This window comes from Oncorhynchus kisutch, linkage group LG22 (assembly GCF_002021735.2).
Source record: "Oncorhynchus kisutch isolate 150728-3 linkage group LG22, Okis_V2, whole genome shotgun sequence".
NCBI lineage: Eukaryota > Metazoa > Chordata > Actinopteri > Salmoniformes > Salmonidae > Oncorhynchus > Oncorhynchus kisutch.
In genome coordinates, this window is record NC_034195.2 from 41,825,229 (window position 1) to 41,844,339 (window position 19,111).

Genomic DNA, 19,111 nt, shown 5'->3' on the forward strand with positions numbered 1-19,111 from the left:
GTGCTAGAGGCGTCACTACAGACACCCTGGTTCGAATCCAGGCTGTATCACAACCGGCCGTGATTGGGAGGCCCATAGTGCGGCGCACAATTGGCCCAACGTCGTCCGGGTTTGGCCGGTGTAGGCCATCATTGTAAATAAGAATTTGTTCTTTATGGACTTGCCTAGTTAAATAAAAAAATTTAACCTTCATTGCTGAATAGTTTGTAGCACATAGTTGGCGCCTGCATGCATTGACAAACACTTTATGGTAGTATCACTATGGATAGACAGACTTTATTCTAATGCCACCATAAGCTATGATCTCTCTCAATAGTATGTCATATCCATAAATCATGACCACATACACTTCAATTCTCTATTAAACATATTTTATTTCATAATCAAATTTTTACAGAATAAAAATAAACAGCAAACTAAATAAATTGAACCAACAAAGTTGGGCAAGGAGGACTCAAAAAAGTGAATAAAATCCTGTTGGTTGTGGTCAGTACTGAGTAATAGGATAGACAACATGCAGGAATAATAGTCAAAAGTCCTGTGGAAAATTATCAACATGGACAACCATGACCACTGACACAGTCTCAACTTGGTGTATTGGTTGATTAAGTTCCTTGGTATAGTGCAGATTAAATTATACAACATACAGTAGTTTTTCCAGTGCTTCTCAACACAACAGCACAACACATGAACAATAGAGACCTACACATACAAAATATATTTTGCTTTGAGAGCGAAAACATACTTGATAGGATGAATCTTTGGGTTTCTGTAGTGTTTCTAAGTGCTTTCCAGTGCAACTGACAAATTCAAAAAAACAATCATATTTCATTTATTCCATTCATACGACAGAATATGAGGTGTTCTTGGTTAGGCATACAGTAATCTCAGAAGGCTGCCAAGAGAGACTAGGCATACAGACACTGGATGTACAACCCTCAGGTCTATAAGAGATGTGATCCTCAAGTAGGAATTGACAAGTAAAACCTATATACATATTCAAAAGGTCATCATGCCGACTGAGGCCAAATCCGGTAGTGTAGTCACTTGTCGCCTCTACCCATAGAGCTGCATGGTACTGTTATGATTTTCCCTGCCCCAGAGGGCTGCAACTCCTCAGGTCCAATGGAACTGGTAGCCTCTAGACAGCACCAGGCTCTCCAGGTCTCTGTCCTCAGCCCTCTCCTGCAGCCGCTGCTCCTCCAGCAGGCTGACCAGAGTGTCTCTCCTCTCCACCACCATCATGATCTCGGTCAGCATCTGCTGCTCCTCCGCCAGCTCACTGGAGCTCTTCCTGGAGTCTGCAAAGGGCCATTGGAGAGGAGAGATTGTAAAATGGTAGAGGAGGAGAAGGAGGGGTGGAGACAGACAGATGGACAAAGTAGGACATGGTCATTTAGAAAACATTCTCAACATGTTCCACAGATAAAGGACAAGTTCCACAGATAAAGGACAAGTTCCACAGATAAAGGACAAGTTCCACAGATAAAGGACAAGTTCCACAGATAAAGGGCCGCGAATGTGTTATAACTGGACCGCAAACGCATACTACAATTCCAGTGTGTGACCCGTACCGTCTACTGACATCCTGCGTCGTAGATCTATCTGTAGTTGACTCTGTCTGTCCTCCAGCTCGAGTTCCTGAGCACTAACAGACAAAACAACCAATTTCAAACACCCTTCACTCCATAAGATGGTCTGTGTCTGAGAATGCAGTGTGCCTCATCTTTTCCTACTTACAATATGACTAGCTCTTCCTCATAGCGTGCCAGTTTGTTCTTCTCCAGGACCAGCTTGAACCACATTTGGAGGAGCTCGTGCTCATCAGAGAGACCATCACCTTTGTCTGATAGAGGGAGAGAGCAAGGTCAGAATCAGCTACCCCAGATAATATAGAAGTTTGATCATCCCGTTTCTTCATTCCTCATTACGTCCAAGGTCGACTAATAAGCTCCCTGTCACAAGGTTATTCAGTAGATCTGGAATGACAACAGTTTCACTTGTCTCCAGGGGTGTTTTGACTGTACTATGTGGGAGGTATTTGAGGACAGTAGCTCTGATCTTGATGAACTCACAGATGTTATTTCAAACTATGTGGAGTCAGTTGTGCCTACTAAAACCTGTAAAATAGTCTCTAACAATAAGCCTTGGGTATCAAAAAATCTAAAATCACTACTTTATTAGGAAGAAGGCACTTTATGCTGAGGGTGATAGACAGGCTTTAAGAGATGTACACCGTGAGATCAAAGTCATTAATTTGCATTTTATTGCATGACATAAGTATTTGATCACCTACCAACCAGTAAGAATTCTGGCTACTTATGTCATGCAATAAAATGCTAATTAATTACTTAAAAATCATACAATGTGATTTTCTGGATTTTTGTTTTAGATTCCGTCTCTCACAGTTGAAGTGTACCTATGATAAAAAATTACAGACTTCTACATGCTTTGTAAGTAGGAAAACTTGCAAAATCGGCAGTGTATCAAATACTTGTTCCCCCCACTGTAGGTAGAGGAAAAACCAGTGCTGACCTTGGGAGACATGAGGGCCAGAACATGAGGGCCAGAACATGAGGGCCAGAACATGAGAAGAAAACATTCCGTTCACTAGCCAAGATTTGAATCAGACAATTGTGTCGGAGGTAAAACAAATGGAAGCATCATTAAAAATGTCTGAGAGGGTTGAGGCTAAACATGCTGATGTAGTGACGTTGTTCAGGGGACGTAATGTACACAGAAGCCCAGACAAAATAAGTGGCACAGTGTTAAAGCACTGTGCTGGTGTTTATAGACATTTTCCAATCCTCACTCGACCAGTGTTGTGGAAAAACTCAATAATTATACCCATTCCTAAAGCATCTATTCCCTCTGTGCTGAATGACTACCACCCTGTCTCCTTGACATCCTTAGTAATAAAATGCCTTGAGAAAATTGTGAAAAGTCATGTTCAGTGCCACCCAGAAGCTCCTCACCCATTGCAGTTTGCCTATCAGCCCAGCAGAGGAGTTGATTATGCCATTCTTACCCTCCTTAACATGGTCTATAGACATCTAGAGGGAGCCAAATCCCATGTCAGGGTTTTGTTTGTTGACTTTTCTTCTGCCTTCAACACAATCCAGCCCTACATTCTTGCAGACTCATTCAGGACTTCTCCTTAGATGGGGAACTGGTCTTGTGGTTGTTGGACTTCCTGAGCCAGAGGTCACAGCGGGTCAAAGTAGGTCCCCACATTTCAGACATGCGCACCACCAACACAGGCTCTCCTCAGGGATGTGTTTAGTTCCCACTCCTGTACATCTTGTACACTAATAGTTGTACTAGTTCCCATATTGACAGACACCTCGGTAAGTTCGCTGATGACACTGCCTTGATCAGCCTGTTGCATGATGACGAGGATCATCATGGCCTGGTCCTAGATGACTTTGTAGAGTGGTGTGACAAATCACACTTGGTCCTCAATACCAACAAAATCAAAGAGATGTGCATAGACTTCAGAAAGAGTACAACACCTACCTCTGCAACATCAGAGGTCAGAACATAGAGATTGTAAAGGAATATAAATACCTGTGTGTCCTCTTGGACAATAAGCTTCAGTGGAGTAAATGTACAGACCTGATCTACAAAAAGAGTCAGACTGTACTTTCTCAAAAAGCTGGGCTACTTTTAATGTTGACTGTACTATACTTATTCTTTTTTACAAATCTTTCATTGAGAGTATTTTAACTTTTTGTATTGTTTGTTGGTTTGGCAATGCCACTGTGTCAACCAGAGAAATATGCTGAGAAGGATTATCACCACAGCAAGCAAGGTACTTGGAGTCAAACAGACAGGCGTGGATGAGATCTTTAAGATCTTTATGGCCCTCCGCAAGGCTCACAAAATCATTTTAGACCAAGCCACCCCCTGTCCCTGGACTTCGAACTACTCCCCTCTAGGCGCAGGTATAGGGCACCCATCGGCAGGAAAAAGAGAATTAGACAATATGTGCCAGGTGTGATATCCCTCCTAAATAGCTCGGGCTAATGTTCCTATCGACCCAGTAAGGCCAGCAGGCTAGTCTCTTTTATTTCTATGGTAACTGTTATGAAAGTTGTATTGTCAATTTGTTTTGTATTGTATTTAAACGCCAATTTAAATGTGTACATGACACTACAACAAAATGACAAAGTCAGTAAAGTAAAAGTAGATGGCCATAGTAATGGTCCTGTAACCCCTGGCCTGTTGCAACAGTCTCCAACAGACAGTGGGGAGAACAAGTATTTGATACACTGACGATTTTGCAGGTTTTCCTACTTACAAAGCATGTCGAGGTCTGTCATTTTTTATCATAGGTACACTTCAACTGTGAGAGACAGAATCTAAAACAAAAATCCAGAAAATCACATTGTATGATTTTTAAGTAATTCATTTGCATTTTATTGCATGACATAAGTATTTGATCACCTACCAACCAGTAAGAATTCCGGCTCTCACAGACTTGTTAGTTAGTCTTTAAGAAGCCCTCCTGTTCTCCCTCATTACCTGTATTAACTGCACTGGTTTGAATTTGTTACCTGTATAAAAGACACCTGTCCACACTCAATCAAACAGACTCCAACCTCTCCACAATGGCCAAGACCAGAGAGGGTGTAAGGACATCAGGGATGAAATTGTAGACCTGCACAAGGCTGGGATGGGCTACAGGACAATAGGCAAGCAGCTTGGTGAGAAGGCAACAACTGTTTGCGCAATTATTAGAAAATGGAAGAAGTTCAAGATGACGGTCAATCACCCTCGGTCTGGGGCTCCATGCAAGATCTCACCTCGTGGGGCATCAATGATCATGAGGAAGGTGAGGGATCATCCCAGAACTACATGGCAGGACCTGGTCAATGACCTGAAGAGAGCTGGGATCACAGTCTCAAAGAAAACCATTAGTAACACACTACACCGTCATGGATTAAAATCCTACAGCGCACGCAAGGTCCCCCTGAAGTTTGCCAATGGCCATCTGGCCCGTCTGAAGTTTGCCAATGGCCATCTGGATTATCCAGAGGAGGAAAGGGAGAAGGTCATGTGGTCTGATGAGACGAAAATAGAGCTTTTAGGTCTAAACTCCACTCTCCGTGTTTGGAGGAAGAAGAAGGATGAGTACAATCCCAAGAAAACCATCCCAACCATGAAGCATGGAGGTGGAAACATCATTCTTTGGCGATGCTTTTCTGCAAAAGGGACAGGACGACTGCACCGAGGGGAGGATGGATGTGGGGCCAAGTATTGCGAGATCTTGGCCAACAACCTCCTTCCCTCAGTAAGAGCATTGAAGATGAGTCGTGGTTGGGTCTTCCATGACAGTGTAACCTGCGGACAACAGGCTAAAGGTATTTATTTACATATACTAACACTGAGCATTACACTGACTACAGCTACATTATATGAAACAGACCCATTCGTAGAGTGTGTTTGATTGAAGGACAGCTCCTAATGCTTCTGATTCGTTGCTATATCTAAGCTTGATGCCCTCAATCTCACACAAATTATCAATGAACCTACCAAGTACAACCCCAAATCTGTAAACACGGGCACCCTCATAGATATCATCCTGACAAACCTGCCATCTAAATACACCTCTTGCTGTCTTCAATCGGGATCTCAGCGATCCCTGCCTCATCGCCTGCGTCCGTATTGGGTCTGCGGTCAAACGACCATCCCTCATCACTGTAAAACGCCCCCTAAAACACTTCAGCGAGCAGGCCTTTCTAATCGACCTGGCCTGGGTATCCTAGAAGGATATTGACCTCATTCCATCAGTAGAGGACGCCTGGTAATTCATTAAAAGTGCTTTCCTCACCATCGTAAATAAGCATGCCCCTTTCAAAACATTTTGAACCAGGAACAGATATAGCCCTTGGTTCACTCCAGACCTGACTGCCCTTGACCAGCACAAAAACACCCTGTGGCGTACTGCATTAGCATCGAATAGCCCCCGCGATATGCAACTTTCCAGGGAAGTTAGGAACCAATATACACAGGCAGTTAGGAAAGCTAAGGCTAGATTTTTCAAACAGAAATGTGCATCCTGTAGCACGAACTCGAAAACGTTCTGGGGCACTGTAAAGTCCATGGAGAATAAGAGCACCTCCTCCCAGCTACCCACTGCACTGAGGCTAGGAAACACTGTCACCACCGAAAAATCAACGATAATTGAGAATTTCAATAAGCATTTTTCTACGGCTGGCCATGCTTTCCACCTGGCTACCCCTACACCAGTCAACAGCCCTGCACCCCCCACAGCAACTTGCCCAAACCTCCCCCATTTCTCCTTCACCCAAATCCAGATAGCTGATGATCTGAAAGAGCTGCAAAATCTTGACCCCTACTAATCAGTTGGGCAAGACAATCTGGACCTTCTCTTTCTAAAATTATCCGCCGCAATTGTTGCAACCCCTATTACTAGCCGCGGTCATCCCCCTCTTTAAAAAGGGGGAGACACTCTAGACCCAAACTGTTACAGACCTATATCCATCCTGCCCTGCTTTCTAAAGTCTTTGAAAGCCAAGTTAACAAACAGCTCACCGACCATTTCGAATCCCACCATACCTTCTCCACTATGCAATCTGGTTTCAGAGCTGGTCATGCACCTCAGCCACGCTCAAGGTCCTAAACGATATCATAACCGCCATCAATAAAATACAATACTGTGCAGCCGTATTCATCCACCAAGGCGTTCGACTCTGTAAATTACCGCATTCTTATCGGCAGACTCAACAGCCTTGGTTTCTCAAATGACTGCCTCGCCTGGTTCACCAACTTCTTCTCAGACAGAGTTCAGTGGGTTAAATCGAAGGGCCTGTTGTCCAGACCTCTGGCAGTCTCTATGGGGGTGCCACAGGGTTCAATTCTCGGGCCGACTCTCTTCTCTGTATACATCAATGATGTCGCTCTCGCCCGCCCGTTCAGCATCACTACTCTGGATGGTTCGGACTTAGAATATGTGGACAATTACAAATACCTTGGTGTCTGCTTAGATTGTACACTCCCCCTCTGACTCACATTAAGCATCTCCAATCCAAAATTAAATCTAGAATCGGCTTCCTATTTCGCAACAAAGCATCCTTCACTCATGCTACCAAACATATTCTTGTAAAACTATCCTACCGATCCTTGACTACGGCGATGTCATTTATAAAATAGCCTCCAACACTCTACTCAGCAAATTGGATGCAGTCTATCACAGTGCCATCCATTTTGTCACCAAAGCCCCATATACTACCCACCACTGTGACTTGTCTGCTCTCGATGGCTGGCCTTCGCTCCATATTCGTCGCCAAACCCACTGGCTCCAGGTCATCTATAAGTCTTTGCTAGGTAAAGCCCCGCTGATCTCAGCTCACTGGTCACCATAGCAGCACCCACCCGTAGCACGCGCTCCAGCAAGTATATTTCACTGGTCATCCCCAAAGCCAACACTTCCTTTGGACGCCTTTCCCTCCAGTTCTCTGCTGCCAATGACTGGAACGATCTGCAAAAATCACTGAAGCCTCATATCTCCCTCACTAACTTTAAGCGTCAGCTGTCAGAGCAGCTCACCTATCACTGCACCTGTACATAGCCCATCTCTAAATTACCCATCCAACTACCTCATCCCCATATTGTTATTTATTTATTTGCTCCGTTGCACCCCAGTATCTCTAATTTCACATCATCGTCTGCACATCTATCACTCCAGTGTTTAATTGCTCAATTGTAATTACTTCGCCACTACGGCCTATTTATTGCCTTACCTTCCTAATCTTACCTCATTTGCACAAGCTGTATATAGTTTTTTTCCTATTGTGTTATTGACTGTACATTTGTTTATTCCATGCTTTTTTTTAAATGTACCATTATGCTCGGTCTTAATTGTCAGACGGTTCTCTCAACTGTGTAGGAAACCTTTTCTCTCCCATTGCCATATACTGTACAGCACTGTGACCCTGGCCTTCAAATACCCCTGCAAACATCCAGAAATTGAATAAAGACAAATAAAAGGAAGACTGACATAAAAAAAATCCTAAACTTTTTCATACTTAGAATCTTGCCAATCATATACACTCAGGTCATTGTCTGACACCTACTCCTACCCTCTTGCAATCCAGTCGGAGTCTGTGAATAATATCAATGAACAAAGAGCCTATTGAGCCATGAGACCTTCGGCCTCTGCCTTAATTCAATTATCCAAACAAAGCCATGTAAACAGGCACAATGGTTGCCACTGCTACCGCTGCCCTTCAGGCCCGCATCACAAGAGACACTCTCCCTGTAGTTTTTGAATCAGAATTTGCAAGGCCATTCACTGTACTCAATGGTACTTAGACCACAGACACTCACTCTCTGAAGAGGCTTTTAACATTGAGCCTGACTATAGAACAAAACACGAGTTCAAAAAGGTCTTTACACAGGAGATGTGCTTTCCATTTAACAATAGAAGGACACAAACTTGGATGAAACAACTGCATTACTCAGGGCTACGTTTGTGTGCTTTTTATGCACTGTAATTTAATGAAATTATAATAAAATTAACAGCTAATTATGGTTAAACTCTCAATCATTCTTTATCTGGAGAGTGCAGAAGCAACAAACACATTTCTAATTTACAATTCTGGCAAAACACAATTTACCTTTGAGGAATATGATTACCAGTATGAAAAGATGACTTTTCAAAAGACTAGCAGGAATAACCATTTTTCATTATAAAGTAGCTGTCTTTAATGACTAACTTGTATATCACCATGTGCAAGGCTAATGAAACATGGGAAAGCTTTCCCCCCTCCTTCCTCTCTTCACAAGGCCAATTGCCACCGCAGTGATTTCTAAACAATTTCAACTTCAAATTGTTATTTTGGTTGAATGCAAATGACTATAATTTGCTAGTTTTTATTATGCATTTTCCTAGCAAAGGCATCAGTGTAGTTCTGACTCTAGACTTGGCCTACTCTAGATAAGGAAATTGAAATAATTATTAGAAAAGCATTGCCACTTGCAAACCTCACAGAAACAGGAAAACTATTCCTGAGCATAGGTCATTCTGAATCCAGTGTTTTCATGTCTCAACTATATGTTCTTGGCTGACGTCAAACTAAGACAGTTCCATTACAAACAGTGCCTTTCTCCACTCTCTGTGCATAGCTCAGTCTTCATGTGCCATGTCTTTGTGTGTTATCTTCAGAGATAAGGCCACTCTGATTCAAGGACATAACACTCACTTACTGAACATTCTGATTTTAACCCCTCCATTCCTTTGTCATAATTTCATAAAATGCTCTGGCCCCGAGTCATAGAGCTACGTCAACCAAATGGATACACTTGTGTATTTACATTTGAATCAATCCACACAGCATGAGATGACAAACGTGCATTCTGTTGGGACAGTGTGGCTCACCTGGGGCTTCACCCCGAAGGACCTTCTCAATGGTCACCCCTCTCTCCTCCAGGTCTCTCTGCTTCTCCCCCACTTCCTCCAGCTGCCTCTGGATGATCTTCACACAATAAACACCAGGTCAGATTCAACCAAGGCAGCCTCACAATGGCTCAACACACAATATTTATATCCCATTCATCACCCCAACAAATCAAATACATTTGTGGAAGAGATCATTAGTGAGTCAAATGTTTGAGAGAATCCTTATAAACTGGGTGGTTTGAGCCCTGAATGCTGATTGGCTTACAGCTGTGGAGCGCTGTAAACCATGGGTATGACAAAACATGTATTTTTACTGCTCTAATTCAAATCAAAACTTTGTCACATGTGCCGAATACAACAAGTGTAGACCTTACCGTGAAATGTTTACCTACAAGCCCTTAACCTGTTGAGTGTAGGGGGCAGTATTTTGATGTTTGGATGAAAAACATACCCAAATGAAACTGCCTATTTCTCAGGCCCAGAAACTAGAATATACATATAATTGTCAGATTAGGATAGAAAACACTAAAGTTTTCCAAAACTGTCAAAATATTGTCTGTGAGTATAACAGAACTGATATTGCAGGCGAAAACCTGAGGTATATCCAACCCGGAGGTGCTGTTTTTCCTGAAAGCTCTCTGTTCCATTTCCTGCCTTCCCTCCATTTAAAGGGATATCAACCAGATTCCTTTCCCTATGGCTTCCACCGTGGTATATTGGCCATATACCACACCCCCTCGGGCCTTATTGCTTAAATATAAAACATGTAAATGTTTGTAGTGCTGTTTTGTTGTCTATGTGCTCTACAGTACCTGGGCTCTGTGGAGCCTCTTCAGCTGCTCTCGCTTGGCCTGTTGAATCACAGTCTTCTCCTGTCTCCTCCTCTGTCTCTCCGAGCTTCCATGGAACTAAACACAGACCGACAAGACAGTGTCACACAACAGTTACCTCACACCAGAGTTAAACCCCTCTGATCGTAGTCCCAACTATTAGGGGTCTGGGCATATCAATCTGACACAGTATCTTATCAGTCATGCGATTGACCTGCACTTGATCCTGGCGGAAGTAGCAGAGATGGTTTGAAAGTGGCAGTAATTCTGTTAAGTAAACAAGGCAGTTCCTAACAGAGAGCTGCAAAATGGTGCTAAAAAAAAGAGGGTGGTATGTGTGTGATGTGCTGTGAAGCCATGGCCAAGACCTATTACAACACCAGATTGGGATTTCCTCCCCGTATGTAAGGTGATATGAGCAGGTCATGATGTGCTTCTTCAGCCTTCCCAGTAAAGCCTCTCTAATGGAGTATGGATTATCTGTTCTCGGGTCCTGACCCGTCTCTTCATATCTCTTCTGTATCCTCTGCCTTGAGGAGAGCTGCTTTTAAAATCACTGATCTGACATGACATGGATTGGTGTAAGTAAGCTTTCACCTGTCATTTATTTGATTTATTATGTTTAGTTCGTTCTATCGGTTCTGTTGCTAGAGACCCTGTCCCCTGTCGTTCAGTCTTTTTGTTCTGTCTATGGACGCAACCCGATCGTTCGTCCTAAATGTTCCATTGCCAAACTGTCTGGCAAAATTCTTATCCCTTGCTTGCTAGCCAGCCAACTACGGCTAACTTCGTCACATCAAAGAATGCAGCCATAATAACAGCAAAGTAGCCACATTTGCATAAGGTGTTTTCTAGATACATTTATTTGGATACATCCATAACAATGAAGTAATGAGGCGCGATTTCGCCTTGCATAGAAAATGTGCTCTTTCATCAGTACATTGTTGTTCAGAGGAACTAGCCAACAACACAGCTAACACAATCACTTCAAACTGAAACTAGACTGCAAATTAGCTGCACTTTGTTTCGTTTGACCTTTTTTCAATCAATATTTCTTTGTATATATATCCATAAAAATTATGCCAGCTGATTCATGATTTCAACTGGCTGAGAAACGCTGTTGCAAATATCGGAGACAGACGGCAAGGTTTATACAAATCTTTATAAAAAACTAAATGTTAATCAAAAAGAAATGTAAGATAATGTCTAAATGCTTTTAATAGTGGAGATCAAGTTAATAAATTGCCTGGCTGGGCTGATGCGACAGTGGATTCCATCTGAATACGCAACAGAGTACTGTAAATAGGCATTTTAACGTCACAAATTTAGCCAGTGGTAACTTGTGGAATAGACACAGGCTGGAATGCGGTTTTAACCAATAAGCATTCAGGATTAGACCCATACATTGTCAGAGATTATTTCAGAGGAAGGTAGGAAGGATTGATGCATGGAAGAGTTTTGGAACAGGGCCTTACCTTCTGTTTGGCTGGGACGTGCTCATCGTCACTTGAGGAGTCGGACTCATCTTTCTGCTGTTTGCTGGAGGCTGTGTATAGATGAGGGAACATGAGCACAGACTGAAGCAGTGGTCAAAAACTGTAGAAAGTAGTTGTATACGCACTTCAACTATGTTATTTACATTAAAACACTAAGTATAGGCTACTATAGTAATCTTCTCATTTATAGCATGTACTGTATTAATAGCATTGTAGCATTTATTAGCTCCATGTGAAATTCAACAATGACAAGGGAGTAGAAGCATATAACATAACTCTCATCACATCCTCGCTTGAGTCCTGACCCCTGACCTTGGTTCCTGATGTTGGACAGGATGGTCCTGATGTCCTTCTCCTGACCCCCCACTCCCACGCTCTCCGGTCCCCCCCTCTTCTTCAGCCTCAGGGAGGAGAAAAAGTTTAGCTTCCTGGGCGGCAGTGAAGCCATGTCGTCTGTGGTGAAGGATCCTACAGACTTGTTGCTGCCTAGGGAGACCTGTTCCAGTAGCGTGGGCAGGTCTGTGGGTCTGTCACCCATGGAGGCCTTGAGTGGATGTGGGGATGGCTGGGTCTTCGGCCCCACTTCCACTGGTTGGGCCTCCTGGCTTTGGGCGGTATCCCCAAACAGGGAGCTAAAGCTGAATGCTCCATCAGACAGAGGCCTACGCTTGGTGGGACTGTTGTTTTTCCTCCTGGTGACAACCGTGTTGGAGTCTGTTGTTGTCCTTGATACTCCAAAAGACCTCCTGAAAGCATTGGCCCACACCTGGAATGCGGACGGAACTGGCTGGGGCTGAGCTGGCTGGGGCTGAGCTGGGACTGGTTCTGCCTCTACCCGAGGCAATAGGTCTTTCGTGGGAATCTGGTCCCCAGGTTTGGGATGTGTGGAAGGATCTCCTCCTCCAGGGCCTTGGGCCTCCTCTCGAGTAGCCAGGTTCCAGTCCAGGAGTTTCTCTCTCTCAGACAGGGACAGCGTCAGCCTTTTCTTACGGCCGACTGCTTCCTCCAACTGGGGCACTTTTGTGACCGGGCACTCTTCTTTACCCATCGATGAACTCTGATTCTGAGAATCTGCAGGTGGTTTAGGACCATCATGGGAGACCTGCTGAACAAAGACAAAGTCCTGTTTTATTGCTCAGTTACAATATGTGAATGTTTATATATCACAGGAAATGGTTGAGTATCTGTTTGAATATTGTGCTTTACCGGTGGTTCAATCTCCTCAAAATCAGAGTTGGCCTCTTCAATGTTGGGCTCCTCTTTTTCTGCAGCTTTTTCACGTGAGAAGTGCCTCACCAGGATGAGAGGGAGAGCTGAAGGAGTAGAGTACAACAGACAACATGCTTGATCAGAGCTCATGCAGCTACTGTAGGTCAGACTTTAATATTGCAGACAGATTGTGGCTTCCATCAATGTAAATGTCTGCGTCATTGCCCAATTCACCAGATTGTGTGTGTTTTAAATATATATACATACACACCTTTTTTATTTGTATATATTTTCCTTTATTAGTTTCCCCTAATTGGAGTAAACTAATGAACAACATTTAGGCTTCAACTTCCAGCTTAAACATACTTTATAAATACAGACACAGTATATCTTACAATGGTTATCTTTGGTTTGTTTTTAGTCCCATCCTTCAGCTACCCTCAACCCCTCCCATCTACTTCTGAAGACCATCCCATTTGCCATATATTTTTAACTGTACTGTTTCAAAAGTTCTGAACCTTGCTATTCTCAGTTTCTAAAGATTGTACTTATACATTTTTTTTTTAAGAGTATTATATTATTGAGCAATTGACTATGATTTTTCAAATCACCCAGCAGTGCTATTTGCAGTTAGCTCCAGGTAAATGTTGCAATTCTTCAGCCATTCCTGAACCTGTGACCAAAAACAAGCTATGTATGGACAGTACCAAAACAAATTATCTAATGATTCTGTCTCTTCGAGCAAAATCTGCAGAGTTGGGATGTGTGTGTGTGTGTGTGTGTGTGTGTGTGTGTGTGTGTGTGTGTGTGTGTATGTATACACACAAAATTCTATTGGTTGCAAGAATTTTGTATAATAATTTCAAATTGAAAAAAAGTTCTGAATCAGATGTTTTGGGAATCAGTTCATAAACCATGTGGCATGAAATTGGTACATCGAAAAATGTATCCCAACTATTTTGCCATCTATATGACATAGCGGTCATTTTTTGGGGTCCTGAAATGAAACTGGTATATTTTTTCATTTATCACAATTTTCCTTAACCAATTTTGGTCTTTAATGCAGGGCGGCCAGACAAGTTCCTTCTCCCCCTTCCCTCTTCCATTTTTTGCGGTAATGCTGCATTTAGTTGGTTGTAATTTTGGGTAGAGCAGACATGTCCATGTATTTTGGGTAGAGCAGACATGTCCATGTATTTTGGGTAGAGCAGACATGTCCATGTATTTTGGGTAGAGCAGACATGTCCATGTATTTTGGGTAGAGCAGACATGTCCATGTATTTTGGGTAGAGCAGACATGTCCATGTATTTTGGGTAGAGCAGACATGTCCATGTATTTTGGGTAGAGCAGACATGTCCATGTATTTTGGGTAGAGCAGACATGTCCATGTATTTTGGGTAGAGCAGACATGTCCATGTATTTTGGGTAGAGCAGACATGTCCATGTATTTTGGGTAGAGCAGACATGTCCATGTATTTTGGGTAGAGCAGACATGTCCATGTATTTTGGGTAGAGCAGACATGTCCATGTATTTTGGGTAGAGCAGACATGTCCATGTATTTTGGGTAGAGCAGACATGTCCATGTATTTTGGGTAGAGCAGACATGTCCATGTATTTTGGGTAGAGCAGACATGTCCATGTATTTTGGGTAGAGCAGACATGTCCATGTATTTTGGGTAGAGCAGACATGTCCATGTATTTTGGGTAGAGCAGACATGTCCATGTATTTTGGGTAGAGCAGACATGTCCATGTATTTTGGGTAGAGCAGACATGTCCATGTATTTTGGGTAGAGCAGACATGTCCATGTATTTTGGGTAGAGCAGACTTTTCCATGTATTTTGGGTAGAGCAGACTTTTCCATGTATTTTGGGTAGAGCAGACTTTTCCATGTATTTTGGGTAGAGCAGACTTTTCCATGTATTTTGGGTAGAGCAGACTTTTCCATGTATTTTGGGTAGAGCAGACTTTTCCATGTATTTTGGGTAGAGCAGACTTTTCCATGTATTTTGGGTAGAGCAGACTTTTCCATGTATTTTGGGTAGAGCAGACTTTTCCATGTATTTTGTTAGCTGCATGTGTGAGATACAGTGCATTCGGAAAGTATTCCAGATCCTTTCACTTTTTACATATTTGTTATGTTACAGCCTTATTCTGAAATAGATTAAATTGTTGTTTCTTTATCAATCTACACACAATACCCCATAATGACAAAGCAAAAACAGGTTGACATTTTAGCACATTTATAAAAATTAACATAAGTATTCAGACACTTATGATATTTGAAATTGAGATCAGGTGCATCCCATTTCCATTGATCATCCTTGAGATGTTTCTACCTGTGGTAAATTCAATTGATTGGACATGATTTGGAAAGGCACATACCTGTCTATATAAGGTCCCACAGTTGACAGTGCATGTAAGAGCAAAAACCAAGCCATGAGGATGAAGGAATTGTCCGTAGAGCTCAGAGACAGGATTGTGTCGAGGCACAGATCTGGGGAAGGCTACCAACACATTTCTGCATCATTGAAGGTCCCCAAGAACACAGTGGCCTCCGCCATTCTAACATTGAAGTTTGGAACCACCAAGACTCTTCCTAGAACTGGCCGCCTGGCCAAATTAAGCAATCAGGGGAGAAGGGCCTTGGTCAGGGAGGTGACCAAGAACCCAATGGTCACTGTGACAGAGCTTCAGAGTTTCTCTGTGGAGATGGGAGAACCTTCCAGAAGGACAACCATCTTTGCAGCACTCCATCAAATCAGGCCTTTATGGTAGAGAGGCCAGACAGAAGCCACTCCGCATGAAAGCCCGCTTAGAGTTTGCCAAAAAGCACCTAAACAAGATGATCTGGTCTGATGAAACAAAGACTGAACTCTTTGACCTGAATACCTAGTGTCACGTCTGGAGGAAACCTGGCACCATCCCTACGGTGAAGCACAGTGGTGGCAGCATCATGCGGTGGGGATGTTTTTCCGCAGCAGCGACTGGGAGACTAGTCAGGATTGAGGGAAAGATTAACAGAGAGATGCTTGATGATGTGCAAGTAGAGATACTGGGGTGCAAGAGGATAAATAATATGGGGATGAGGTAGTTGGGTGTGCTATTTACAGATTGGCTGAGTACAGGTACAATGATCGGTAAGCTGCTCTGACAGCTGATGCTTAAAGTTAGAGAGGGAGATAAGTCTCCAGCTTCAGTGATTTTTGCAATTTGTTTCAGTCATTGGCAGCAGAGAACTGGAAGGAAAGGCGTCCAAAGGAAGTGTTGGCTTTGGGGATGACCAGTGAAATATACCTGCTGGAGCGCGTGCTACGGGTGGGTGTTGCTATGGTGACCAGTGAGCTGAGATCAGGCGGAGCTTTACCTAGCAAAGACTTACAGATGATCTGGAGCCAGTGGGTTTGGCGATGAATATGTAGTGAGGGCCAGCCAATGAGAGCATACAGTTGAGAGGATCTGCAGAGAATGGGAGAACCTCCGAAAACAGGTGTTCCAAGTTTGTGGCGTCATACCCAAGAAGACTCGAGGCTGTAATCGCTGCCAAAGGTGCTTCAACAAAGTACTGAGTAAAGGGTCTGAATACTTTTGTAAATGTAATTTGTTTTTTGCAAACAATTCTAAAAACGTGTTTTTGCTTTGTCATTATGGGCTAGTGTATGTAGAACGATGGGGGGGGAAACTATTTAATCAATTTTAGAATAAGGCTGTAACGTAACAAATTATGGAAAAAGTCAAGGGGTCTGACTGAATGCACTAACTCCATCAGTCCTATTTACAAAGATTATACAGTTTTTTTTTTAAATCTTCCTAAAATGATGTAAAAAAAATTTTTTAAATAGTATATTTGAGTTTAACCATAATATTTGTTTTAATATTGGTTCTGTCTTTTCTGGTGGATTAAACTGAAATTGGTAGATCAGACTTAACACGCTCCTCAGATACATGCTCATTAACACACACTACATACACAAACAACCTGTGTTGTCATTGTGTATAATAAGGGTCATTACGCATGAATGATCAAATAGCGTATGCAAAATCTTTACAGTTCGATAGAGTTGAAGTAACCAGAATCATGTTTTATCAGCAAGAGAGCAGTTATAATGCGGTCTATCCCAAAAAGTAACCTTGTCCAAATACAAATCTAATTCAATTGTAGACAACTCTAGACCAAAACAAAAATGAAAAATATTCTTCCCAGAGAACACCAGCTCCCTCTGGTGTGTGTGAAGTTTCACTTCAGCTTTTAAATATTTAATTTAAGTCAGATTCTCACGCAATACTTCAAAACCATCAGTCAGTGTACTGTCATTTTTTCTCATTGGGATTATTAATGAAGTACATTACCAGAGCACCATCAACAGCTCTCTATGCATTGCAGTGAAAATTCTAAAACTTTTACAAAACACAAATATCAGAGCTAGTAACACCACAGCAGGGAATAAGAAGGGGTGAAATGCCTGTAGGAGGATAAGGAGGTGATATAGATAGGACGGATATAAGGATCATGTCAGATAATCAACAGCAGAGGTGGTCTACTCACTAGCACGGATCTTCCTCTTCCATCTGCTGTTCCCAGATGGGAGGGATGACTTGGTACTGGAATGTTCTGCAGGGAGAGTGGGCATAACCCGTATCACAACACATACAGTATTGATCTGCGTCAACACTACTGTGGCAACACATTTGAACTAGATATCTGTCAAACAACGATAAACTATAGTTCTACATTTACAAGTTATGTAAGAGAATGAGAGGTCTCTATACAGTTTTAGGGTGCTAGGCAACTACCATTCAGCCATGGGGTGGCGTCGCACACCTTTCAACTGAGCCCAGCAAATGAGGCGTGGAGAACAGAACAGCTGTGGTCTATTGACAGCCAGTAGACAGCCCTATCTGTGCAGCCGGACAGAATGTTCAGGCCAGTCCCAGTGCTCAGCGCTCCCCATGCCAAGACAAATAATAATTTAATGTGGGAGAATGGCTTTGTCTGCCCCACCCAGATTTCAGAGCCTTAACTGGAGGACTGGGATCTCACACAGGGGGAAACAGAGGACGGCAGGCTGCTCCTAAATCACTCACTTCCTCAGACCCTAATAAACAAAGTCTACATAGCTATATGGATGGAATCATATCCTACACGCTCTAGACATCCAGACTGACGCCTGTAATGATGCTGGGAGAGAAGTTAGGCTGCTACAAGGCCAATGCTGTTGGCGGCGAGAACAGAGAAAGCTACAGTTGAAGTCGGAAGTTTACATACACCTTAGCCAAATACATTTAAACTCAGTTTAATCCTAGTAAAAATTCCCGGTCTTAGGTCAGTTAGGATCACCACTATTTAAAAAATGTGAAATGTCAGAATAATAGTAGAGCAAATTATTTATTTCAGCTTTAATTTCTTTTTCGTCACATTCCCAGTGGATCAGAAGTTTACATACACTCAATTAGCATTTGGTAGCATTGCCTTTAAATTGTTGACCTTGGGTCAAACATTTTGGGGAGCCTTCCACAAGCTTCACACAATAAATTGGGTGAATTTTGTCCCATTCCTCCTGACAGAGCTGGTGTAACTGAGTCAGGTTTGTAGGCCTCCTTGCTCGCACACGCTTTTCCAGTTCCGCCCACAAATTTTCTATAGGATTGAGGTCAGAGCTTTGTGATGGCCACTCCAATACCTTGACTTTGTTGTCCTTGAGCCATTTTGCCACAACTTTGGAAGTATGCTTGGGGTCATTGTGCATTTAGAAGACCCATTTGCGACCAAGCTTTAAATTCCTGACTGATGTCGCTTCAATATATCCACATTTAAAAAATATATATATATATTTAACCTTTATTTAACCAGTTAGGCAAGTTGAGAACAAATTCTCATTTTCAATTGCAACCTGGCCAAGATAAAGCAAAGCAGTTCAACACATACAACGACACAGAGTTACACATGGAGTAAAACAAACATACAGTCAATAATACAGTAGAAAATAAGTCTATATACAATGTGAGCAAATGAGGTGAGATAAGGGAGGTAAAGGCAAAAAAAATGCAGTGATGGCAAAGTAAATACAATATAGCAAGTAAAACACTGGAATGGTAGATTTGCAGTGGAAGAAAGTGCAAAGTAGAGATATAAATAATGGGGTGCAAAGGA

At 42.6% G+C, this 19,111-nt stretch overlaps 1 protein-coding gene across 2 annotated transcripts in view; it reads right to left on the reverse strand.

Moving 5' to 3' along the window:
- Positions 1–354: 354 nt before the first annotated feature.
- mical2b (microtubule associated monooxygenase, calponin and LIM domain containing 2b) overlaps positions 355–19,111 on the reverse strand; it is an 88,986-nt gene continuing 70,229 nt past the window's right edge. Inside the window, exons 22-30 of one of the 2 annotated variants that reach the window (XM_031801640.1) lie at positions 17,507–17,572; positions 12,957–13,063; positions 12,063–12,852; positions 11,730–11,800; positions 10,237–10,332; positions 9,404–9,500; positions 1,741–1,846; positions 1,575–1,648; positions 355–1,301 (exon numbers count right to left, since the gene is read on the reverse strand). In XM_031801640.1, coding sequence (XP_031657500.1) covers positions 1,117–1,301; positions 1,575–1,648; positions 1,741–1,846; positions 9,404–9,500; positions 10,237–10,332; positions 11,730–11,800; positions 12,063–12,852; positions 12,957–13,063; positions 17,507–17,572 — 1,592 coding nt within the window. In that variant the 3' untranslated portion in view covers positions 355–1,116. Of the gene's footprint in view, positions 1,302–1,574; positions 1,649–1,740; positions 1,847–9,403; positions 9,501–10,236; positions 10,333–11,729; positions 11,801–12,062; positions 12,856–12,956; positions 13,064–17,506; positions 17,573–19,111 lie in introns of both variants that reach the window. The other variant, XM_031801639.1, reaches the window with a different exon arrangement.